The 26,675-nt window shown below is 40.8% G+C and overlaps 2 protein-coding genes across 6 annotated transcripts in view; one reads left to right on the plus strand and one right to left on the minus strand.

Moving 5' to 3' along the window:
• Window positions 1-836, minus strand: part of LOC117527256 (TOM1-like protein 2) — a 77,294-nt gene extending 76,458 nt beyond the window's left edge. For all 4 annotated transcript variants that reach the window (XM_034189495.1, XM_034189494.1, XM_034189492.1 and 1 more), the window contains exon 1: window positions 755-836. In XM_034189495.1, coding sequence (XP_034045386.1) covers window positions 755-806 — 52 coding nt within the window. In that variant the 5' untranslated portion in view covers window positions 807-836. The remainder of the gene's footprint in view (window positions 1-754) is intronic.
• A 421-nt stretch (window positions 837-1,257) lies between these two features.
• drc3 (dynein regulatory complex subunit 3) overlaps window positions 1,258-26,675 on the plus strand; it is a 32,943-nt gene continuing 7,525 nt past the window's right edge. The window contains exons 1-8 of one of the 2 annotated variants that reach the window (XM_034191088.1): window positions 1,258-1,364; window positions 9,706-9,863; window positions 10,388-10,504; window positions 10,614-10,780; window positions 14,828-14,974; window positions 15,150-15,242; window positions 15,353-15,465; window positions 21,399-21,573. In XM_034191088.1, the coding sequence (XP_034046979.1) occupies window positions 1,273-1,364; window positions 9,706-9,863; window positions 10,388-10,504; window positions 10,614-10,780; window positions 14,828-14,974; window positions 15,150-15,242; window positions 15,353-15,465; window positions 21,399-21,573 (1,062 nt within the window). In that variant the 5' untranslated portion in view covers window positions 1,258-1,272. The remainder of the gene's footprint in view (window positions 1,365-9,705; window positions 9,864-10,387; window positions 10,505-10,613; window positions 10,781-14,827; window positions 14,975-15,149; window positions 15,243-15,352; window positions 15,466-21,398; window positions 21,574-26,675) is intronic. The other variant, XM_034191089.1, reaches the window with a different exon arrangement.

Here is a 26,675-nt window from a genome sequence, read left to right on the forward strand (position 1 = left end):
GATCCAGAACCGGCAAAGTGATCCATTTCCGGCAAATATTTGCACCACACATAATGTGGCTTCACATTTTAAGTAGAAGGGCTACCCTATCCAGACTTTTTCCAGCTAGATAACATCCAAATACCCAATACAACAATACCCAATAAAGGATATTCAGTTGCATTATGGCTCCGTATAGCGGGACTTTATAAAAGGTGATCCGGAACTGGGCAACTGTCTGTATAATATACCATAAAAATAAAAGTCCTGTTTCATAACTACATTCTAACATCAAGAAAATTTGGCAGAAAATCGAACAGGGCCTTAAAGTGTAGGCATGCACTCTGAGTGCCAAGTTGTGTATTTCACAAGCGCAATGTGGATGTATCAAGGCATGTGTTATATCAGATATAATTTATGTAACAGCTTTACAACAAGGATAGAAATATAGCAGCAAAAAAGAGATGTGATCCTGCGCATCACAGGAATCAGACCAAACTGCGAAAGAAATGCGTAACTTAAAACCACCTAAAGATATGAAACATTGTCACTAGTGAAATTACAGATATTAAGCTGTAACACAAAATACAAGAGTTTACAAGGCACGTTAGCTCGCTACATTTGCTAAGAAGCCCATTCGATGTGCGACGTTTGCAGCTATGCTAGCACAAATATTTATAACATACATCACCACAGCGCCTACAAATACCACACTGTTTCATATTCACCCCTTGCACCACACGTCTAACATGTAACATATTCAGAGCGAACCCACCTATACATTGGCCCACGGGAGTGCTGTAAGGATTCCCAAGTAAGAACTCCATTTTGACAACAATCTGCCCGTGAGTGACAGACCTGGATAAAAGGCCCCTCCCATAGAGCGACCCTATTGGGCAAATAACCTGAAACTTGAACATTATTGGTTGGAACTGCTGTCAGTTACAGTCAATCACTACAGGGACGTTCAACAACCCAACTTTTATAAATTGTCACTTGGCAGACCAGGAGTTGGGAAAGTCCTACTGCACATCTTTTTGCGGATCATTTAAAAACAAACCAGCCACTAGCCTGGAAGGGGAAATAAGAAAAAGTAAGGATTAATGTTTTTCTCTTCCATTATCCGGCAGGGTTGCCTCTTCAGGACTCCCTATACTTTTAATTTTCCCACTTGCTTCAAACTTCAGTGTGTTTATATATCAACTTAAGAAATGTATCGGGAATTAATATGAGTCATTGCAAAATGACCGAATGTATTTTAAAAATAAAAGTAGTTCAACTATTGGAAAAAAAATGCGAACGGAACTTCTTGAATGCAGCTCAGACGCGGCCGTTGCTACGCAACATACCAACAGATGTCAGACGTCCTCTGATACTAGCTTAATGTAAGTGACCAATTAAACTAATACTTCTGTGCTACTCTGCATTGAGAAATCGTATAGATTCAGATAAATTGTTTATTTACATATATCAGCAGGGGCATAGCACCAAATTCTCGGCCCTAGGTACTAGACATATTGAAGACCCCTCCCCCCCCCCCCCACACACACACACACACTGTTATGTTCTTTTTTATTAACGCAAACACCACATTTCTAATGCGTAGTCAAACCATGTCTAAATCATGTATACCTTAGATCACACCTGGGAGTCAGAACCCTTTTTAAAGTTGGGGGAGCAATATTGACTTGGGGAGTCTGGGGGACCAAATTGCACCATTTTTTAGAAAAAAAAAATTTCTAGAAAAATGGTGCAATTTGGTGCATTCCTGTGCATTTTAACAGACGGGAATGCACCAAATTGCACCATTTTTCTAGAAAATGGTACAATTTGGTCCCCCACACCCCCCAACTCAATATAGCTAGCTTTCAAGCTTACCTGTCTTCAAAGAATTTGGTTAGCAGCTGCTTTCCCTCATTTAGTTTTCTTTCCCTGTCCTTTTTTTTCTCTTCTTTTTTGAAATCCGGACTTTTATTTTTTTAGGAAAGACATATTTTATTTCAGCCTAAACACTAGGGCTACAACTAATGATTATTTTACTAATCAGTTCGTCGGTCGATTATTTTTTTGATTAATCGTTTTTTTTACATGTGAGTTTTGCCGTTATTTCTTTAAGTGAGTTATTAAAAGGCCTTTGTCACACAGCATCAACGTTTGTCCTTGTAACAAAGTTATGTTCTCGTCGAAAACATACCTGGAGTAGTGTTTTATTTTGCACATACATACATCACCGACACACCACAAAGAGATTTCCATCAGGTTTAGATGCAACTATCTCAACCAATGACAACATATTACAGCGAGAGTCCATGAAAGTATTTTAAAGGCCTGACGAAAGCGTAATATGTTATATTTAATAAGATATTTTCATGAAAAAGACACAAATGTGCAGTTTACTGCATTTTATTTTTTTCTTGTGTAAAAACACAGCTTAGATGTGGTTTGACCGAAACAAATTGTCATTAAACTTAATAAAACAGGGATGAAGTGGAGGTTTAAGAGTCACTAGGTGTTCACAGGAAACAGTTATTTCTATATTTATTTATGTTCATTATGAGTTGGTTTAATCTTTTCTATTTTGTTTTATCAGATTCTTTTTGTCCGTTTCTCTAAAACTGTATTGTGGCATTATTAGTTATTATTACTATTATTGTTGTTGTTTCTATTATTATTATTATTATTGATATATAAATAAAATAAATGAATAAAATATTACAATTTGTAATACATTTGACTCTTTTACGACAACAAACGCTGAGCCATGAATTATTATACAGAAAACAAATGTGCTGACAGCTGCAACAGCTTAATACTAACTTCAACATTGAAAACGCCATAGACATGCTAAAGCGTTAGCATTGGTCCCATTTTTTAAGTTATAAAATACATCTATCAACTGTTTCAGAAGACCATATCAGGTCAGATTAACATAAAAAGGTAAATGTTACTCACAGACATACGAGGTCTGTTCAAAAAGTAACAGACCTTTTTATTTATTTATTTTTTTTCAAAAACTATATGGATGTGATTCAAATCCATATAGTTTTTGAAAAAAATAAAAAGGTCCGTTACTTTTTGGACAGACCTCGTATGCTCATTGGGGTTTTAGTGGGGAAAAATTAAGATTAAGCGAAATAAAACACTGAATCAACAATGCACCGCGAATCACTGCTTCAACTGGTTCAATATCAGTGTCAGTTATTCAGAATTTTGCAGCATTGTTGTTCAGAGCTCTGGATTGACATTAATCATGTATTTTTTATTCTGTTTTTAATTAATCTACAGCAGGCCACGGAGCAGGTGATTAGAGACCCTGCAAGGCTCATGACAAATGTGGGTGTGGAATCCATTAGCTTAGCGGGGAATTTAGTGCAGAAAATCCACTATGGTGATAGTGCAGTTTATTTGCCAGGGAGGGAATTTCAACAAGTTGAGACTGTGGCCTGCTTCCGTGGTCGTGTTCATAAAAATCATAGAGGGATATGCTTTCCAAACTTAATACCCATTACTATATTGGATGATGTTGAAATTGAGGATGGCCCAGTGGTTGTTCCAGCAATAGCAAAGATTTCGTGTCTGCTACCTACAACGTGCGTGGAATGTCTCAAACCTAAACCTACGTCTAGGCATCTTATATATGCTACTCTGGAACCACCCCTAAACCCAAACAGTTCAACTGTCAACCCCACTGAGGTCAATGATCTAATTATTGATCATCACTTAGATATGATTGGGCTATGTGAAACCTGGCTTAAACCTACAGCTGTCCTCCCCTTAAATGAGGCCTGCCCACCAGCATATACATTTAGTCACGTCCCTCGTGATGCGAAGCAAGGCGGGGGTGTTGCTCTTATTTATAAATCTAGGTTTAGCCTATTAGCTGTTGGGGGTTACAAATATCACTCGTTTGAGCATCTGATTCTCCGCTCTGCTCAGGATATTACACATTGCCAAGGTCAGAAGAATAAAAATCAGTCGTATTACTTTGTCACTGTATATAGGCCTCCTGGCCCATATGAATTCTTAGATGAATTTGGTGCATTCATCTCTAACTTGTCAACTAGTGTAGATAACATTTTGATCATTGGTGACTTTAACATTCATATAAATAAGCCTTCTGATCCCCTCTGCAAATCATTTAAGGAAATTGTGGATGCATTAGGATTTCGGCAATGCATTCGGGATTCGACGCACATTAGTGGAAATACCCTAGATCTGGTTCTCGCACATGGTATTGCTGTCACGAATATTGACATCATGCCTCTTACATCAGTGGTGTCTGATCACTCACTTATTAAGTTTACAGTTTCGCGGCCGTGTTTAGTGGAACAACAACCTTATATATCATTACGGCGATGCATCAACTCCTCAACTAAGACCGAACTCGAAGCTAGACTGCCTGATGTCTTAGCTTCACATTTGACAAATACCCAGTCAGTAGTCAGACTTGTGGATAGTTTAAACTTAGTGCTCAAAACTACACTCGACATGATTGCACCACCTGTGTTAAAAACATGCTCCCCCAAATCACAGTCACCTTGGTTCAATGATTATCTGCGTGACGTTAAGCATAAAGCAAGAGGTCTAGAATGGAAATGGCGTCATTCAAAATTAGAAGTATTTCACCTTGCGTGGCATGATGCTATCTTAGACTGTAAGCATGCATTATTGGCTACAAAGCGGACCTACTACTCTGATTTGATCAACAAAAACAAGCATAACGCAATGTTCTTGTTCAACATGGTGGCAACACTTATGCATGGACAACCACCTGTAGTTCGCTCTCCTTTTACAGCAGAAGATTTCCTGGATTACTTTGGGAAGAAAATAGAAGACATCAGGTTAAACATATCCCGGCATGCCTTAACTCAGCCACTACACCCTGCTATTGAGGTGGGCGCCACTACTGAGGTATTACCTAGATTTACAGAATTTGATAGTATCTCACTAGGCATGCTGACAAAACTCGTAATGTCAACAAAAAGCACAACCTGTTTATTTGATCCTATACCAACAAAACTGTTTAAGGACTTGTGGCCCACTCTTGGGCCGACTGTGCTGGAAATGATTAATCTTTCTTTAACTTCTGGATCTGTTCCTAAATGTTTCAAATCTGCAGTGATTAAACCATTACTTAAGAAACCTAATCTTGACCCTAGTGTATTGACAAACTATCGGCCGATATCAAATCTATCATTTTTCTCTAAAATTCTGGAAAAAGTGGTGTCACAGCAGCTCGTAGACTATCTTACTGAGAACAATCTCTTTGGGCCACTACAGTCTGCTTTTAGAAAATATCATTCCATAGAGACGGCTCTCACTAAAGTGGTGAATGATCTGTCCCTGGTCCCAATTGAAAAGACGTTCCCGCTAGCTTGGCTAACGGGGAGTTCCCCTTTGGCTGACCTGGTAGAGGAATGGTCTTCTGTGCGAGCCGCATGGGTTCGATCCCCACCGTCGTCCCGGCCACGAAGGTCCTGCTGCTTCAATCTGGCATCACGAACAGGATGTGGATCACAGAGTATGCTAACATGCACCTGTGACTTCGGGACGAAGTCAAAAATGGTGGGGAAATGTGTAGCGGAATGAAAGTCCCGGGTCCCAATTGAAAAGACGTTCCCGCTAGCTTGGCTAACAGGGAGTTCCCCTTTGGCTGACCTGGTAGAGGAACGGTCTTTTGTGCAAGCCACGTGGGTTCGATCCCCACAGTCGTCCCGGCCACGAAGGTCCTGCTGCTTCACAATGGATTCGGACACCATTACGGTTCTGTTGCTGTTAGATCTCAGTGCTGCATTTGATACAGTGGATCATTGTATTCTACTTGATAGGCTGGAAAATCATTTTGGGATTACTGGGAGTGCCCTTGCATGGCTGATGTCATACTTGACCAGTTGTTCTCACTGTGTTTTGTACAGTAACACTACCTCTAACCTTAGTGACATGAAATTTGGGGTTCCATAGGGGTCTGTCTTAGGCCCCCTGCTTTTCTCCCTTTATATATGAAGCAGCAGGACCTTCGTGGCCGGGACGACGGTGGGGATCGAACCCACGTGGCTCGCACAAAAGACCTTTCCTCTACCACGTCAGCCAAAGGGGAACTCCCCGTTAACCAAGCTAGCGGGAACGTCTTTTCAACTGGGACCCGGGACTTTCATCCCGCTACATATAGCACCCCTTGGGCACATATTGCGGCGTTTTGGGATTACCTTTCACTGCTATGCAGATGATACCCAGTTATACATGCCGATAACTGCTGGTAATCTCGTTCACATAAAATCCTTAGAAGATTGCCTTGCAGCAGTGAGAAGTTGGATGTCTAGAAACTTCCTACTTTTAAACTCTGATAAGCCTGAAATGATGGTTCTTGGTCCAGTGAGACATCGGCATCAATTTGACCAGTTAAAGCTCAGCCTCAGCTCGTGTGTCATACATCACACTGACAAAGTGAGGAACCTTGGGGTAATTTTTGATCCTTCGTTGTCCTTCGGCCTCCACATTAGAAATATTACTAGGACTGCTTTCTTCAACCTGCGAAATATAGCGAAGATTCGTCCCATCCTGTCTATGGCTGATGCTGAGACCCTGATCCATGCATTTATCTCTTCTAGATTGGACTACTGCAATGTTCTATTTTCTGGTTTACTGCAATCTAGGATTAGGGGTCTCCAATTGGTTCAAAATGCTGCAGCCAGACTTTTGATATGAAGCAGAAAGTTCGACCACATTACACCCATTTTGGCATCCCTTCACTGGCTTCCTGTCCCAGTGAGATCAGATTTTAAGGTTCTGCTACTAACCTATAAAATTATTCATGGACTGGCACCTCCCTACCTAGCTGACCTAATTAAACCTTACGTACCGGCCCGGGCTTTATGTTCTCAGGGTGCAGGACTACTTTGTGTCCCTAAGGTGAATAAGACGTCTGCGGGTCACAGGGCTTTCTCTTATCGTGCCCCTGTTCTGTGGAATGATCTCCCTGCGTCAATAAAACAGTCAGATTCTGTGGAGATTTTCAAGTCCAGACTTAAGACGCACTTATTTTCCCTTTCATATGGCTAGCATAATGGTACAGTTTTGTTTTACGCTTTTTACTCTTTTAATTCATTTATTAGTAATTGGAGCGGGCTGCGGCCTCAACTTTACCTATATTCTGGGTCTTTTAGTGAAGTTTAGGGCTAGTGGCCGGCGATCACCTTAGTACTTGTCTGTTTTTCTTGTTGTTTAATGCTGGCAAATTATACAGTATTCTTTGTCTTTCTGATACCTGATTTTGTTTTTCTCTCTATTTAAGGTGCAGCTCCATCCAGAGATGGGAGTTGTATTCGTGTTGGCGATCCTCCTGTCCTGTGCGCCAATAGCATTTCTTGTATATTCGTCCATGAATTTTTCTGTGAATTGTTCTGTAATTTATGTTTGTAGCATGGCCCAAGCAGAGTGTCACCCCTTTGAGTCTGGTCTGCTTGAGGTTTCTTCCTCAGAGGGAGTTTTTCCTTACCACTGTTGCTCTGGGGGTTGGTAAGGTTAGACCTTACCTGTGTGAAGCGCTTTGAGGCAACTCTGTTGTGATTTGGCGCTATATAAATGAAAATAAATTGAAATTGAAATAAATTGAAAAATTAAATGACATACCCGTCATAACTGATCAAACACAAACCCTGGAGAAATGCTCAATATCACCAATGAGGTGGCAAACAGATGAGGTTTGGAACACGTAAAGTTCCAAAGCCTGCTTTAAAAGCCTGTTGGAAGATTTGGCCTATCTGAGTAGTTGCCTTCGGGTTTATCGAAATCATACAAAGTTCGGAGACTGAAGTGGAACTTGGCCTAATATTTGTCCAGTCTAGATTTGAAAGCATTCAGTACAGGTGCTCCTATAACCTCTTGCGGGAGGGAATTCCAGGTGTTTGTTGCTCTTAGAGTTAGTAAATTCTGCCTCACGATCTTGGTTGCACACTGCTTGTGTAACTTCAGGTCCATCCATTCATCCATCCATTTTCTTCCGCTTTATCCGATGTCGGGTCGCGGGGGCAGCAGCTCAAGCAAAGCCGCCCAGACCTCCTGATCCACACACACCTCCCCCAGCTCCTCCGGGGGAACCCCGAGGCGTTCCCAACCCGGCCGAGAGATGTAGTCCCTCCAGTGTGTCTTGGGTCTTCCCCGGGGCCTCCTCCCGATGGTACGTGCCCGGAACACCTCTCCAGCGAGGCGTCCAGGGGGCATCCGGAAAAGATGCCCGAGCCAATAAGAGGATATGACCTGAAGTTACCCCCCCCGAGGATTGGGTAACTTCGGGTCATATCCTCTTATTGCAGCAGATAACAGAATATTTACAGAGGAATCCTTCAAATGGTGATACAAGCACCAAATTTGGCAAAAGTACACCTTAGATATTACTCTTTTGAAAAAAAAAAAACGACGGGCCACTTGAATTTTCAATAGGCGGCCACGTCCGGGTCAATTGAAGAATTACATAGGGGTCAAAATATAAAAATGCTCCAGTCATATTGAAAATTATACCACATTATTTGTCTGATTGGAAAGATTCCAAAAAGGTATAGTTTGGACTATATGAATTATGACTGAATTCTATAGAGTTATGGAGTAAAAACAACAAGAATGGTGACAAAGTTCAGTTTCAGTTTGTACAGGGGTCAAAAGTTAGAGTTGCTCGAATTTTGTTCAAAGGTGATGCGAATTATTGGTTGAGTTAATAGGGTTTCAAAAGGGAATATCCCATAACTCCGTAACATTCAGTCATAGATAGTCCAAACTATACCTTTTTGGAATCTTTATGATCAGATAAATAATGTGGTATAGTTTTCAATATGATTGGAGCATTTTTATATTTTAACCCCTGTGTAATTCTTCAACTGACCTGTACGTGGTTGCCTATTGAAAATTCAAGTGGCCCGTCGGCTTTTTCAAAAGAGCAATGTCTAAGGAGAATTAGTGCTGGATTTGGTGCTTGTATCATAATGTGAAGTACTGTTTCAGTTATTTGCTGCACTATTTGGTGTTGTTACTGTCCAGCTATACGCAGTTTGCATCAACCTTGTCGATTCCTTTCCCATGCTTGTTGTACAATGTCCCTACCAAAGAGGTTATATAACCTCTTTGCTCCCCACGCACTCTATACTGTAGACTTGGCAACTTCAGTAATTTCAGGCAGTTTCATATGTCTTGTCCCTCAAATCTGGCACCAACTAGGTAGCTATGCATCAGACATTCTCTGATCCTTTTTGTAGAATAAGTAGCAAGCTGCATGAGCCTACTCAAGGTGGAGGCGTACTAGTGCTGTGAAGAGCTTCATGAGTGATTCTCCATCGATGTATGCATACGATATATAGACATGACAAATACATTCATGCTCTCACTCACACCTACCATCAATTTACAGTCACAAGTTTACCTTACATGCATGTCTTTGGAAATGGGAGGAAGCCGGAGCATCCGGAGAGAACCCAGGCAAAATATGGAGAACATAACAACTCCACACAGAAAGGACCGGGTGGGAAGCAAACGTGGAACCTTCTAGCTGTGAGGCAATGGTGCTAACCACTAACCCACCGTGCTGCACAGAGGTCAAACATCACCATGTAATTTGTCTTTTAACAGTGCCACCTGTTTGTTTTGGGTTTTTATGGGGGGGTGCAAATCATGTAAGCATCACCTTTACTGTAAACTGGAGATTCAGTCTTAGCATTTCCTCCCGAACACTTGCTGCAGGATGAGCGGGAACAGCAAAGATGAGTCCATATTGATAGATGAGGAGATGCTGCAGGAGGCACTGGCAGAGCTATGTTTTGAAGACGAAGTCCAGAGTAACATCTGGAAGGAGAAACTCCAATTCAGTGAAGCTGATACCCTGAGCCTGGTGTGCAAAGGTGAGCAAACATGAATTCCCCAGTCAGCAGATTGGAGCTGTAGCTGATAATTTTTTTTTTTTTTTTTTTTTACTGATTAATATGTCAGTTATTTTAACAATTAAAGTCTGTTCTATAAGAAGTCACCAGATAGGGAAAAACAATACCACACAAAGATCAACCGCCCAGATCAATGCCAGATTTCATTGAAGGGAAATCTCATAATTTTGACCCTTTTCTGTTGGATAGAGTTGATAATCAGTTAAAATTTGGTTTACAGCAATTTTTAAAACAGCATTTTCAAAATAGTATAATTTAATACAGTATATAATCAATGTACAAGTTTAGAATCAGACGAAAGTAGTTAGCATTAAATTAAATGGAATGAGAAGGTGGAAAAATAAAAAATTAAAAAAAATTCTTGATAAATTATACCCAGTTGTCAATGTTCACAAGTTCTGTTCTTTCACTGAGCCAAATAATTGATCAGCTGTTTTATTGCTACTTTGAATTTGTATTACGTATATGTGCATATTTGTCCACAGGAATTGTGAAGATTGGTTGTTTATGGGAATTCACATCTTTGACCAAACTTGAGCTGAACAACAACTGCATAAAGAAGATAGAAGGCTTGAACAGTCTTGTGAATCTGACATGGCTCAGTAAGAAACTTTTTATTCATTTTATCCACAAACACAATAATGGTAAACGGGAAAAAAAAAACTACTTATGATGACTAATTGCATATGTTGTTTTTCATGTGTCTTTTAGATTTATCATTCAATGGCATTGAAAAAATTGAAGGCCTGGACTCACTGAGGAAGCTTGAAGTGCTGAATTTGTTCACAAACAGAATCTCTGTCATTGAAAACATGGACACACTTGAGAATCTCACTTTGTTCTCCATTGCAGACAATCTTGTTGAGCAACTGGAACAAGTTGAGAACATTTCCAGTAGCCCTAAAGCAAAACCTGAAGCTCAAAATCTGGTTTAAAACCGTTTCAATTTGAAATAATGATTGGTTCTCTGAAACAAACTGACTGATGGCAGAAATTAAATGTCTTAAACTGTGAGCCAAATTAATCAATTATTTCACAAAATGATTAACTTCTTCAAAATGCTCAAAATGTTAAACAATGCAACTGCATTAAACAATTGCTCTGTTTAAAAATGCTCAAGACACTTAATAAAGCACTTCAAAGTGCATTTCAAAATGCACAAAACAATGAATAAAATGATTATAAATAAGATGATTTATTGTTTTGAAACATTAGAAATACAAAATAAAACAACTGCTTAATAAAATCATCGTTTTAAAATGCTTGTAAGAGGACAATTGCGACATCTAGTGGACGGTGACTCCCACTTGGCTACACCCCATTATCTTATTTAACTGCCAAATCAATTATGTGAATCACTTGATTGTCTTTTAACAGGATTACTCGAAGTGTTTTAGTCCACCTTTGTGGTACTTGATGGAATCATCACTCTTAATATGAGAAAGAACCCATTTCATTTTGACGATGATCCAAATTTAGGTTCTGTGTAATTAAAAAATAAAATTAAAAACATAGTGTGATGTAGCATTTTTCTGCATTTGGGTTTATTTCTGAATCCGAATCCTATGGAAGCCCGTTTGTGCCACTTGAAAAAAAAGTTTTTTTTTGATTAATTGTGAGATAGTATCTCGCAATTCTGACTTATTATCTCACAATTCTGAGTTACTATCTCGCAATTCTGACTTATTATCTCACAATTCTGACTTATTATCTCGCAATTCTGACTTATTATCTCACAATTCTGACTTATTATCTCACAATTCTGAGTTACTATCTCGCAATTCTGACTTATTATCTCACAATTCTGACTTATTATCTCGCAATTCTGACTTATTATCTCACAATTCTGACTTATTATCTCACAATTCTGAGTTACTATCTTGCCATTCTGAGATACTTTACGTTACGAAATGCATTGCCCCCTCCCCCACATGGTCATTCGATTATTGAAAGCTATTTTCGGCGTGGTTTCACAAATAGTGAGATTCGGACGCTATTACATGAGGAGCATGACATTGAAATAAGCCTCCGAACTTTACAAAGAACGTTGGCAAGGAACCATCTCTGCCGCAGGCAAAATAAAACAGATGTTGTCGAGGTGGCAGAGTTCATCCATCAACAGCTACAGATGTCGGGTCAACAACACGGCTACAGATGGATGCACCAGAAGTGCTGGATGTCTGGCATAACCACGGACAGAGAAACTGTCCGTTTGTTGTTAAGACTCATGGATGGTGGTGGCGTAGATTTACGAGCAAGGCATCACTTGAGACGTCGTGTTTATGTTAGTTGTGGGCCAAATAATAAGTCAGAATTGTGAGATAGTAACTCAGAATTGTGACATAATAAGTCAGAATTGTGAGATAATAAGTCAGAATTGCGAGATAGTAACTCAATTGTGAGATAATAAGTCAGAATTGCGAGATAGTATCTCAGAATTGTGAGATAATAAGTCAAAATTGTGAGATAATAAGTCAATCAATCAATCAATCAATTTTATTTATATAGCGCCAAATCACAACAAACAGTTGCCCCAAGGTGCTTTATATTGTAAGGCAAGGCCATACAATAATTACGTAAAAACCCCAACGGTCAAAACGACCCCCTGTGAGCAAGCACTTGGTGACAGTGGGAAGGAAAAACTCCCTTTTAACATGAAGAAACCTCCAGCAGAACCAGGCTCAGGGAGGGGCAGTCTTCTGCTGGGACTGGTTGGGGCTGAGGGAGAGAACCAGGAAAAAGACATGCTGTGGAGGGGAGCAGAGATCAATCACTAATGATTAAATGCAGAGTGGTGCATACAGAGCAAAAAGAGAAAAACACTCAGTGCATCATGGGAACCCCCCAGCAGTCTAAGTCTATAGCAGCATAACTAAGGGATGGTTCAGGGTCACCTGATCCAGCCCTAACTATAAGCTTTAGCAAAAAGGAAAGTTTTAAGCCTAATCTTAAAAGTAGAGAGGGTGTCTGTCTCCCTGATCTGAATTGGGAGCTGGTTCCACAGGAGAGGAGCCTGAAAGCTGAAGGCTCTGCCTCCCATTCTACTCTTACAAACCCTAGGAACTACAAGTAAGCCTGCAGTCTGAGAGCGAAGCGCTCTATTGGGGTGATATGGTACTATGAGGTCCCTAAGATAAGATGGGACCTGATTATTCAAAACCTTATAAGTAAGAAGAAGAATTTTAAATTCTATTCTAGAATTAACAGGAAGCCAATGAAGAGAGGCCAATATGGGTGAGATATGCTCTCTCCTTCTAGTCCCCGTTAGTACTCTAGCTGCAGCATTTTGAATTAACTGAAGGCTTTTCAGGGAACTTTTAGGACAACCTGATAATAATGAATTACAATAGTCCAGCCTAGAGGAAATAAATGCATGAATTAGTTTTTCAGCATCACTCTGAGACAAGACCTTTCTAATTTTAGAGATATTGCGTAAATGCAAAAAAGCAGTCCTACATATTTGTTTAATATGCGCTTTGAATGACATATCCTGATCAAAAATGACTCCAAGATTTCTCACAGTATTACTAGAGGTCAGGGTAATGCCATCCAGAGTAAGGATCTGGTTAGACACCATGTTTCTAAGATTTGTGGGGCCAAGTACAATAACTTCAGTTTTATCTGAGTTTAAAAGCAGGAAATTAGAGGTCATCCATGTCTTTATGTCTGTAAGACAATCCTGCAGTTTAGCTAATTGGTGTGTGTCCTCTGGCTTCATGGATAGATAAAGCTGGGTATCATCTGCGTAACATTGAAAATTTAAGCAATGCCGTCTAATAATACTGCCTAAGGGAAGCATGTATAAAGTAAATAAAATTGGTCCTAGCACAGAACCTTGTGGAACTCCGTAATTAACCTTAGTCTGTGAAGAAGATTCCCCATTTACATGAACAAATTGTAATCTATTAGATAAATATGATTCAAACCACCGCAGTGCAGTGCCTTTAATACCTATGGCATGCTCTAATCTCTGTAATAAAATTTTATGGTCAACAGTATCAAAAGCAGCACTGAGGTCTAACAGAACAAGCACAGAGATGTGTCCACTGTCTGAGGCCATAAGAAGATCATTTGTTTCATAAGTCAGAATAGTGAGATAGTAACTCAGAATTGTGAGATAGTAAGTCAGAATTGCGAGACAGTAACTCAGAATTGTGAGATAATAAGTCAGAATTGCGAGATAGTAACTCAGAATTAATCAAAAAACCTTTTTTTCAAGTGGCACAAACGGGCTTCCATACGAATCTGTTAGAGTGAAGTAAGTAAAAAAAAAAATACAATAGTTAATGAAGTTGCTGATGTATGGAGTAACAAAAATGCAAAATATAATGATTTGCCAGCCTTTTACAGTAAGGCTGTAGAAGTAATAATAATAACTTTATTTATATATCACTTTTAGGGTAAATACATTTCAAAGTTGTTTGCAGTACCAATGTGACATAAAAATAGTTAAAAGTATTACACAGTAAAATTAAAATGATAAAACAACAAACAAATATGCAGAAAATATCAACATATAATATTTATATCATTTATTCATTCATTCATTTTCAGCCACTTATCTGGCTTAATAAGTCTTAATAAATTTCACAAGAGGGTGCACATCCTTTCAGTATTTCATAGGTCAGCAGCAAAACCTTAAATCTGCTCTGATGCTCAGGCAGCCACTGAAGGAGGCCAGTGCAGTAGAATTTCATTATTGTTTAAATTTTTACAATATAAATAGCGTGCCTACATCTGCCACAACCTGCAGAGGGAGTAGACCTTTGTCAAGAAAGGACTGGTTTTAAGTGGGATCTGGATCTGTGCACAGATCAAGAACAGAGACTTTGAAACAAACAAACCCTAATTGTCACATAAGCTGTTTGGTGTGCGTAGCAACTCAAATTATTTAAAATCTAACACAAAGCTTTTGCATTTCAAAGGTGATTTATCTCAGAAAATTCAAGAAGCTGCACACCCTCAACTTATATGGAAATCCCATCTGCAAGGAGGACAATTACAAACTATTAATTGCTGCCTACTTCCCAGATTTGTCATACCTAGACTACAGACTACTCGACAACAAAACCGTGCGTACTAACATCAGTTTGTTTTGAGCCTTTCGTTGCATTTTCCTGTTGTCACTTTTATGCACCAAAGTATTTTTAAAGCTTGTTTTCATCTCCTGTGATATGAAGTTTGTTTAGAAATGGTCCTCCTGTAAATTTTGAATTTGTCACATTGATACTGTATGTGCTTGTGCAGAAACAAGAGGCGTCTGTAAGATACCTGTTTGAGACTGAGCAACAAGCTGACAAGGCTAAGAAGAGCGAGGAAGCTGAACTACAGTTACACAAGGTCATATAAGCCATACACCGTGATGCATTCATGGTCCTCTGAGCTCTCAGAATTGAAGTGTGTGCTTTTCAGTATGTACTTTGTGTCAGTGTTGCTCTTCTGTTCTGCAGGATGCCTTTGTGGAGTTCCTGAATGGGCCGAGTCTGTTTCAAACAGTAATAAAAGATGACCCTCAGGTAGAGACGCTTCGTTGCCTGCCAGAAGTGGCTGATCTGCTTCACACATATCCTTTCTTACCTTGGTTTCTGACTCATATTTTTTAAAAATGAATTCAAGACTCACACCACCCACTTTGATGAGTTTGCCCAAAATCTACACTTTCAGAGCCTATCTTTCCCCTCGTATCAGTACTCTTACCTCCTGCAGTTTGTTTTAACGTTGCAGCACCCGTCTCCTCCTTTATTGGGGGCTTATGCGCAGGTCACCGGAGTGAGCTTTTTGATTCTTGTATTTCCCCTTTCTGGGACTAATAAAGGAATATCTTATCTTAAATAAATGATACAGGCTACGCTTGGGCAGGTCTAGCTTCAGGTGAAAATGAGGTTGTGACATGGTTGGGTGCATCTGTTTAAAACACTGTAACCTTTTTCCTACATTCTTATGCAACCTGGGAAGTTGGTAAATACTGACTTTGTTATCAGTTTTAATACACAATTTGTTTTTATTTTAAACACTGGAAATCTTCTAATTCAGCCTTTGTTTATGCAAAACCTTTCCCATATTTGATCTCACACATTTGATTTGCAGCTCAGGGGATTGGATCCCCCTGAACCACCCCTCTAGATCTGCCACTGCTATGTGAATTAGAATCATATCACAGGTGATATCATAGAGTTAAACAGGAAAACTCCAATTTAATTGTGACATGTAATTTAGGTGGGTTTTTTAAACTACAACTACATCAAAGTGATTAAATACGAGGTCTATTAGAAAAGTATCCGACCTTATTATTTTTTCAAAAACCATATGGATTTGAATCACGTGTGATTGCGTCAGACAAGCTTGAACCCTCGTGCGCATGCGTGAGTTTTTCCACGCCTGTCGGTTGCGTCATTCGCCTGTGAGCAGGCTTTGAGTGAGGAGTGGTCCAGCCCCCTTGGTGGATTTTCATTGTCAGGAAATGGTGGAATGATTTGGGGTTTTTTTCCATCAGAATTTTTTCAGAAACTGTTAGAGACTGGCAGCTGGAAACCATTCGAAAAATTTATCTAGATTTTGGTGAAACTTTTACAGGCTTCACAGAGAATAAGGACTGTTACTACTACTACTGCTTTAAGGATGGCTTTAAGGACGCTCGGTGCGCCGCGCTCCGTGCCGCCATCGAGAGCCACAAACCACCGGATCATTTCTAAATGGATGGCTCTGTGGATCCGAGACCGTCGTGTGCACTTTCTCTGGTTATCACAAGAGCTGGACATCAGCCATTTTCCGGCAGATTTCACTTTTAACAAGAGATTTTGTCATAGAAAGCCGAGCGGAGGCTTCGCGCGTCACGACCGATTTGCTGATGGAGCGAGACAAAGGAACACCTCCGTTTTGGTCTCACAGGACGGCTTTGAGATGGCGTTCAGACAGCTGTCGGTGGTTTTTCCATCGAGTGATTATCCGAGAAATTGTGGATGTGGCTGGACATGCCAGAACATGTCCCGTGAGGCTTCATCACAGCGTTGCTTTGCGCCATGCGGCACAGCCGCGACGCATGGAATTCCTCCGCATGTCTGTCTCAATGTGCCGAAAAAGTGCTGATGTCCACGTCTTTTCACAATTCCTGTGCTAGTCAGACGACGTCCCGGATAAAACACAGCGTCCAGTTTGGAAATGAACGGCACATTCCACTGTTACAGGAGTTTTTGTCATAGAAAGAGGAGCGGAGGCTTCGCGCGTCGCGGCGGTGTCGCATGGCGCACAGCAGCACCGTGATGAAGCCTCACGGGACATGTTCTGGCATGTCCAGGCACATGCACAATTTCTCGGATAATCACTCGATGGAAAAACCACCGACAGCTGTCTGAACGCCATCTCAAAGCCGTCCTGTGAGACCAAAACGGAGGTGTTCCTTTGTCTCGCTCCATCAGCAAATTGGTCGTGACGCGCGCAGCCTCCGCTCGGCTTTCCATGAGAAAATCTCTTGTTAAAAGTGAAATCTGCCGGAAAATGGTTGATGTCCAGCTCTTGTGATAACCAGAGAAAGTGCACACGACGGTCCCGGCTCCACAGAGCCATCCGTTTAGAAATGATCCGGTGGTTTGTGGCTCTCGATGGCAGCACGGAGCGCGGTGCGCCGAGCGTCCTTAAAGTCGTCCTCAAAACTGCAGTAACAGTGCTTATTCTATGTGAAGCCCGTAAAATTTTCACCGAAAGCCAGATAAATTTTTCAAATGGTTTCCAGCTGCCAGTCTCTAACAGTTTCTGAAAAAATTCTGATGGAAAAAAAATCCAAATCATTCCGCCATTTTCTGACAATGAAAATCCACCGAGGGGGTGGACCACTCCTCACTCAAAGCCTGCTCACAGGCGAATGACGCAACCGACAGGCGTGGAAAAACTCACGCATGTGCACGAGGGATCAAGCTTGTCTGACGCAATTACACGTGATTCAAATCCATATGGTTTTTGAAAAAAATAATAAGGTCGGATACTTTTCTAGTAGACCTCGTATACCATAAATTGCTGCATGGGAGCAGAGTATTTGCATATAACGCCTACTTCAGGTCTGTAAATTTTATCTATACTTCCAAAAAACTCAAACTACAAGAAAATTTGTGAATGTAGCAATTAATAAGAGTGGTTGTTGCATGTCAAAATGGATGTCTCCAAGATTTTAAAGGTTCCAAAGCAGTGTTTCAAGTTTGCCATCAGTAATTAATGTTTTGTCTCACAGTGCTGATAGAAAAGGCCAGAAGGCCAGAAGGAGGTGTTGTGGACTTAGAGAAAGCCTACTGTGACAGGGTGCCAACAGAAGAGTTGTGGTATTGTATGAAGAAGCCTGGGGTGGCAGAGAAGTATGTGAGGGTGGTGCAAGATATGTCCTACGACAGTGTGACAGCGGTGAAATGCACAGCAGGAATGAAAGATTCATTCAAAGTGGAGGTGGGATTACACCAAGGATCAGCTCTGAGCCCTTTCTTGTTCACAGTCATGATGGACAGGTTGACGGGTGAGATCAGACAGGAGTCTCCATGAACTATGATGTTTGCAGATGACATTGTGATCTACAGTGAGACTAGAAAGCAAATTGAGTCTAGCCTGCAGATGTGGAGATAGGCTCTGAAGAGAAGGGGAATGAAAGTCAGTAAGGGCAAGAGTGAGTACATGTGTGTGAATGAGATGGAGCCCAGTGGAATAATGCAGTTACGAGTAGAGGTGGTGGCTAATGTAGCTCAGTTTAAATACTTGGGGTCAACTATCCAAATCAAAGTAATGGAGAGTGTGGTAAGAAGGGGAAGAAGAGTGCAGGCAGGGTGGAGTGGGTGGAGAAAGGTGGCAGGTGTGATTTGTGATGGAAGGATATCAGCAAGAGTGAAGGGGAAAGTCTACAAGACAGTAGTGAGACAAGGTAGCGACGTGGCAGGAACAAAAAGTCAGGAGGCAGAGCTGGAGGTGGCAGAGCTTAATAAAGATGGGCAGGATTAGGAATGAACATATCAGAGGGACAGCTCAGGTGGGACAGTTTTAAGACAAACTCAGAGAGGCAAGTTTGAGATGGTTTGGACAGAGGAGGGAGGGACCCAGGCTATATAGGGAAAGGGATGCTGAGGATGGAGCCACGAGGCAGGAGGAGAAGAGGGAGGCCAAAGAAGAGGTTTATGGATGTGCTAAGGGAGGCCATGCAAGGGGTTGGTGTGACAGAGAAAGATGCAGAGGACAGGGTGAAATGGAAACGGTAGGCCTGTGGTGGGGACCCCTAATGGGAGCAACCAAAGGAAGAAGAATTTGGAGTCCAGATTAACCCTTTCTAAGCCTGTACGAGGTCTGTGAGAAAAGTATCCGACCTTTTTATTTTTTTCAAAAACCATATGGATTTGAATCACGTGTGATTGCATTAGCCAAGCTTGAACCTTCTTGCGCATGCGTGAGTTTTTTCACGCCTGTCGGTTGCGTCATTCGCCTGTGAGCAGGCTTTGTGTGAGCACTGGTTCACCCCTCTCATTGTTTTTTTATTGCGAATAAATGTCTGAACGATTTGGAGCTTTGCTGCATCAATTTTTTTCCAGAAACTGTGAGAGACCTCCAGGTGGACACCGTTCGGAAAATTAATATGGCTTTCAGGGACGATTTTATGGGGATTACACAGATTAAGGAGTGATCCAGACGGTTTAAAGACCGCCCACAACTGCTGAGAGCGCGCTGCACTCCGAGCGCCGATTGACAGGCTCACACCCCGCTGAAACAACCAGATCATTTCCAACGTGAAGGCTTTGTTGATCTGGGACGTCGTCTGACTTTCACAAAAAGGCAGAAGGCGTGGACATCAGCACTTTTTCAGCACATTCCACTGTTACAGGAGTTTTTTTCATGGAAAGAAAAGCGGAGGGACGCGCCACGGAGCCGTTCATTATGCGGCACAAAACCACCTCCGTGTTGGTCTCTCAGGATGGCTTTCAGGTGGATTTCAGACGGCTGTCGGTTGCTTTTCAGTCGTGTGATTATCCGAGAAATTGAGCATGAGGTGGACATGCCCCAACATGTCCTGTGAGGCTTCATCACGGCGTTGCTTTGCGCCATGCGGCTCCACCGCAACGCGCGGAACTCCGCTCCTCTTTCCATGACAAAAACTCCTGTAACAGTGGAATGTGCCGTTCATTTCTAAACTGGACGCTGTCTTGATCCGGTATGTCGTCTGACTAGCACAGGAATTGTGAAAAGATGTGGACATCAGCACTTTTTCGGCACATTGAGACAGACGTGCGGAGGAGTTCCGTGTGTCGCGGTGGAGCCGCATGGCGCAAAGCAACGCCATGATGAAGCCTCACAGGACATGTTGGGGCATGTCCAGCTCATGCTCAATTTCTCGGATAATCACACGACTGAAAAGCAACCGACAGCCGTCTGAAATCCACCTGAAAGCCGTCCTGAGAGACCAACACGGAGATGGTTTTGTGCCGCGTAATGAACGGCTCCGTGGCGCGTCCCTCCGCTTTTCTTTCCATGAAAAAAACTCCTGTAACAGTGGAATGTGCCGAAAAAGTGCTGATGTCCACGCCTTCTGCCTTTTTGTGAAAGTCAGACGACGTCCCGGATCAACCACGTTGGAAATGATCTGGTTGTTTCAGCGGGGTGTGAGCCTGTCGATCGGCGCTCGGAGCGCGGTGCGCTCTCAGCAGTTGTGGGTGGTCTTTAAACCGTCTGGATCACTCCTTAATCTGTGTAATCCCCATAAAATCATCCCTGAAAGCCATATTAATTTTCTGAACGGTGTCCACCTGGAGGTCTCTCACAGTTTCTGGAAAAAAATTGATGCAGCAAAGCTCCAAATCGTTCAGACATTTATTCGCAATAAAAAAACGACGAGAGGGGTGGAACAGTGCTCACACAAAGCCTGCTCACAGGCGAATGACGCAACCGACAGGCGTGAAAAAACTCACGCATGCGCACGAAGGTTCAAGCTTGGCTGATGCAATCACACGTGATTCAAATCCATATGGTTTTTGAAAAAAATAAAAAGGTCGGATACTTTTCTCACAGACCTCGTATATGCCATCGATAGGAAATTTCACTTTTTATTTATGAGATACTGACAAGCCAAACTGAGGTGGGTGGTAAGGGCATGTTTTGGTATAATTGACAGCATTTTATATAGATTCCCTGTTGTATTTTTTTTGTCCTGTATTTTGCCCCCATGGTGTGTGTCACGTTTCTCCCTGCAGCTCTCAGCTGACACTGACATGAATGGTGGCAGTGCACACATCATTTTCAGTGTTTACGTAAGTGGGTGGTTGACAAATTTCACATTAGTTGGCTGTATGATTGATCTGGTACATCAAAGTTCACCACAAAAAATATTAATTCATCTTTATTATGTGCTTTTTTAATTTGGTGAATTACAAAATTATACCATTTATTTTTAGTGAATTATTGTCTCCACAATCTGGCTGGAATGGAACCATGCACCCACTCATCTGCATCCCTTCGATAATTCCTTGACTCTTTTCCTACATTTGAGCAGCAGATGGTGACGCTGTGCATGCAATTATTTGAAGCAGGACTGTTTGAACATAAGCAGCGAGAGACAGAGGTGAAGTCCTTCTTCAGGGGCCAAACACAGGCTGTCTCGGACAACCAGCAGAGGGCGGTAGAGCTAGTAGACAGCTATGATCTGCAACACGAGGAGGTGAAACAGAGGTTTGATGATATCATGACATTATGGTAATTAGGTGTGTGTATCTGAAATGTCATTCTCGTTGTCAAAAGGTCAAGTCAAACTCAAATTACTGTCAACTCAGTGTTTCCTTCAATCATCAAAAGCTTTAAAAACACCAAATACTCCATTGAACCTTTCCAGATTTTCAAATTGGTTTTGTGAATCTGGTCAGATCGGGTTGGTGAGATTATTTTCCACTTTAAAGGACATGTCGCACCAAAATCTTTACAATTTAGATTTAGGCTGTTAGTGACCATCCGATGATCCACCGGGATTACTTTGTGCACTTCCGTGACCGGTTTCAAAGTTCAAACAGCTATGGAGATGCCCGAAAACAAAGTAGTCGTGAGTACTCGGGTGTTTCCGACAAGTGATGTCGCAACTAGAAGCGTCCCAGCTGATAACGTTAAAAACTGAGGCACAGATTAATTCCAATGTTTACATAAGTGTGATGTTGTATTATGATGACTCGTTTTTAAGTGGTAACTGTTAATTTTGCTGCAGTCACGGTAAAAGCTGCGGCTCCAAGAAGATTGATATGCACCTGTAGCCATGAGTCATAAACGCAGTCTGTCAATAACCATTTCTACTCCAGGATCAGTTTTGTACACGATTAATTATAAGTATTGTTATCAATAAAATCTAAAAAAATACATCTGCTGCCAGGGGAACACAAGTGTCTTGTCAGCTACACAGCGCGCGCGCGCGCGCACACACACACACACACACACATACACACACACAAACACACACAGCAAGCTTCGCAGCACACACATTCCAGCTCCAAATTTACACTATCTCACAGTTTAAAAAAAAAGAAATCTAGACACAAAACACAAAAGGGGTAAAATCCTGAACATTCCAGACTCACCGTCATGTTATGAAATGTAAGCTTCACGCGATCAAACAAGCACAGGCACGAGCATGCGTAAGATCACCACGGCTGTAGCTCTGCCTCTCTCTCCCGATCGTGGCACGTAAAATCATGTCCATTCACCCTATTGAAGTTTCAAATCCCGCAAAATCTTGCAAAACTTCAGAGAGGTCGCCACGCTGCAAGATGTCATTAACATTGAGAACAGCATTGAGATGGTTAGATCAGGCTGCACTTTAACCGCTGCACACGAACAACAGCATTAACATCACAACATAAAACCTTTTGTATATTGTGCCTAAAACTCTCGTGAATATATAATCTTGGTTTATAGACATTGTTATTGTGTTTGTTTTATGTAAACATGCCAGAAGCTCAGGTTGTTTCTCCGTTATTTTCAGTGGGAGTTGCTGTGAGCCGCAATCGATTCCTATTCATGTCATTCTGAGGGAAAGTGAAGTTTGCTCTTTAACATCCTGCTTATTGTCCTTTACAACACTGTTTGTCATCTTTGTTCCAGAGTAATATACAGTGGCTTGCAAAAGTATTCAGCCCCTTGGTATTTCACGCATTTTAATTTGTTTATGGCATTTTAAATACAAAAAGTAGATCAGGCTTCTCAATATAAAAATTTCAAAAATGATCTTCCTTAGACTCAAACTGAAAGTAAATCTCTACAACTTGATATAAATTAATTACAAATATAAAAGCCAAGATGATGGGTTGCATAAGTAATCAGCCCCTTTGGAATATATATATATATATATATATATATATATTTTTTTTTTTATATCAGGTTGTAGAGATTTACTTTCACTTTGAGTTTAAGGAAGATAATTTTAAAAATTTTTATATTGAGAAGCCTGGTTTACTTTTTGTATTTAAAATGCCATAAACAAATTAAAATGCGTGAAATACCAAGGGGCTGAATACTTTTGCAAGCCACTGTATAAGATGTCTGAAATTCAGTTTGCATTTATTAAATCCCACGCAGATTAAACGTAGCAGACACGGATTTTGGAATATTTGTTTTAGCAAGTTTTCAGAGTCCCATGCATGCAGCCTCTTATTAACTTGATGAAAAGCATAAAAATGTACATTTTGGTAGTACAATGCTCACTTGCAATTGTCGTCATCTGGATTCTCTATGTTGTTCAGACTGCAGCAACTCTCTGGTGTGCAAAGGATTATGGGATATCTCAGTAGGGCAAATGAACTCCTGGAAATAATGTATTCTGACTTTTTCCAATGTAACAAATCCATCTTTGTGTCCAGGCAGTCTGTTAAAAACAGAGTCAGATGTCCCACATCCATGTACACAGCTTCAGTACACAAGCATCCACACAAACAGCACATAACCACACTTTAGTCTCCAAAATCTGACACTCTGAAAAAGTTAAGAGTTTCAGGGTGAAGCATGTCCTCTCCTCTCTGTAAATCTGAGCCATCACATTCGAACAGCAGCTCAGAAGCTTCGTTTTTGGATGGAGCAGGTTTGTTTCACTCTGTCTGTCAGTCACTGGGATGTTTCTGTTTTGCTAATAAGGACGTCACACACTGAAAAATGCCGAGGATTGCTGAGTGAAACGTTGTCCGGAAATGCACCTGTTAACGCTCAGAGTGAAAGGAATAAAATACATCAGAGATCACTAGTTATTAGCACGTGTGCAGAGACACTTACAATCATGAGTACGTTTATGCTGTCTTACTAACTGGGATGTTAAAAAAATGTGAGACATGCCCTTTAATAATTCACCTTGAAACAGTAGGTCGGGGTGGGCAACTTGTTCCAGAAAGGGCCAAGAGGATGCAGGTTTTCTTTGCAGTCACTGATTCCACCAGGTGATTTCACTGATTAATATCACTTTGAGCAGATGGAATCAGTTAATCACCTGATATTTACTACAGTGAAGTAAATTTTATACGAGCGAAGCACCGCGCAAAGCGGAAAGCTCGCTGGTACAGGTAGTCCCAAACAGGAAGTGCCAAATTTTGAGTCTACAGTGAAACAAGAAATGTCAAACAGTTCCTAGATTGACAGATGAGATCCCATGGAATCTCGTGGGAGCTCAGTGGCAAGTTCACACTGAAACAGGAAGTGCCAAATTTTGAGTCCACAGTGAAACAGGAAATGTTAAATGTTGAACACTTCTTGGCATGGGTGGAGTTAGAGCGGAGGCCAGGGTTGCACTGGACTCCCCTGAAATCTCGTTGGACACAGATGATTGCCATGTCACTGCACCATACATCTGGTTGAAAAGAGCTGCATTTTGAAATCAGAGAGTCACATTCACTGCTAGGTTCCTCCTGTCCAGTAGTTGGTGCTGTGTATCGCAAAAAGTTCTAATCCACAGTAGTAGGAGAAGAAAAATGTTTGTCTCAGATTTGAACTGAACACATCATTTGAACCATGGCCTAATAATGACACCAAAATTATATTGGTGAGCAAACGACCATATTTTATGCCAGAAATGAGGTCCAGGTTGTTATAAGCAGCATTTCTCCTTTAATTAGGGTTGGTTTATGTACACATTTAACTTATCAGACAGCAGCTGGTTCATGCCCTGTTGGCTTATTAGTGCAGCTGATAACTGAAACAGTCCTTCAAATGGTGATACAAGCATCAAATTCAGCACAAATACAGCTGGAGCTAAATTAATGGAGTATCTTTAACTTTTGACCCCTGTAGAAACTGAAACTGACCTTTGTCACCATTCTTGCTGCTTTTACCTCATAACTCCATAACATTCAGTCACAGATTGTCCATACTATACCTTTTTTGGAATCTTTATGATCAGGCATATAAGGTGGTGTAGTTTTTTATTTGATTGGAGCATCTTTTAATTTAGACCACGGAATGTTTCTCAACTGTACTCAAAAGTATTGGAACACTTGGCATTCACGCATTTTAATTTGTTTATGCCATTTCAAATACAAATAAATAAATAAATCTAAAGTTATCTTCCTTAAACTCAAACTGAAAGCAAATGTCTGCAACTTGATCAAATTAAAAATATAAAATCCAACTTCATGATGGAGTGGTGTAGAGGGTTTTCTTAAAAAGAAGACCTGAAACTTCAGCTACAATTTGCCAGCAAGTACATTTGAGATGAAAGCCCAGATTTGATGTTCTGGTGAAAGAAACTTGTGTATTTTTTTATAATTGATGTAAATAAAGTCAAAGACATATTCAGTGACTTGGAAATGTTCATGCTTCCATCCCTTGACGTGTCTGAAGAAAACTGGCAATAAAACTGATTATTATTTACAGGTATTATCAGGTTTTAGAGATTTGTTTTCAGTTTGCATTTGAGGAAGATAATTTTACAAATTTTTATTCTTTATATTTTTTGTATTTCTTGTATTTGAAATGGCATAAACAAATTAAAATGTGTGAAATACCAAGTGTTCCAATACTTTTGGAGGGCACTGTATCCTAACATTATGATGAGTGCAAAATGAATGTGGTATTTGTTGAATTTTCACTGTTGCTGCACTTTCTGTGAAATCAAAGTCATATCATATGTCATATTGATATGAAAATATTGAAATATGATAATTTGGCCATATTTTACAGCCCTACTGTCAACTAGCTGAAAACCTTGAATATTAATTTATATCTACATTTAAAAAATGCTTAAAGAGCAGGGGTTTAAGTGGAGCCCCCACCCCCATAAGCTGATAGGTTTCAGTCATGGTCATGCTCCCAAGAACCATTTTACTGGAAAAAAGTCTGAAGGACCTAAATGATATGGTTAGATGGTGAGGAGCTTCCAGGCATGTGAGAGGCAGATATAGAAAAATGCTTAAAAAGGCGGGGGCACGGGGGGAGCAGAGCACCCACAGAATCTGAAAGGTTTTAGCCATGCTCCCTGGAGCATTTACTCAAAAAAAAAAAAGTCTGAAGGACCTAAATGACATTGTGAGATGCTGAAGAACTTCGCTCATTCATGTCCACGACATATACATATTATAATACTACATTAATTTTAGAATAAATGCACAATAGCAATTTTAATGAAATACGAGGTCTGTTAGAAAAGTATCGGACCTTATTTATTTTTTCAAAAACCTGATGTATTTGAATCAAGCCTGCTTGCGTGAGCCAACCTTGAACCTTCGTGCGCATGCGTGAATTTTTTCACGCCTGTTAATTGCATCATTTGCTGGCAAGCAGCGTTTGTGTGCTTGTCGGATT

This window comes from Thalassophryne amazonica, chromosome 16, assembly GCF_902500255.1.
Source record: "Thalassophryne amazonica chromosome 16, fThaAma1.1, whole genome shotgun sequence".
NCBI lineage: Eukaryota > Metazoa > Chordata > Actinopteri > Batrachoidiformes > Batrachoididae > Thalassophryne > Thalassophryne amazonica.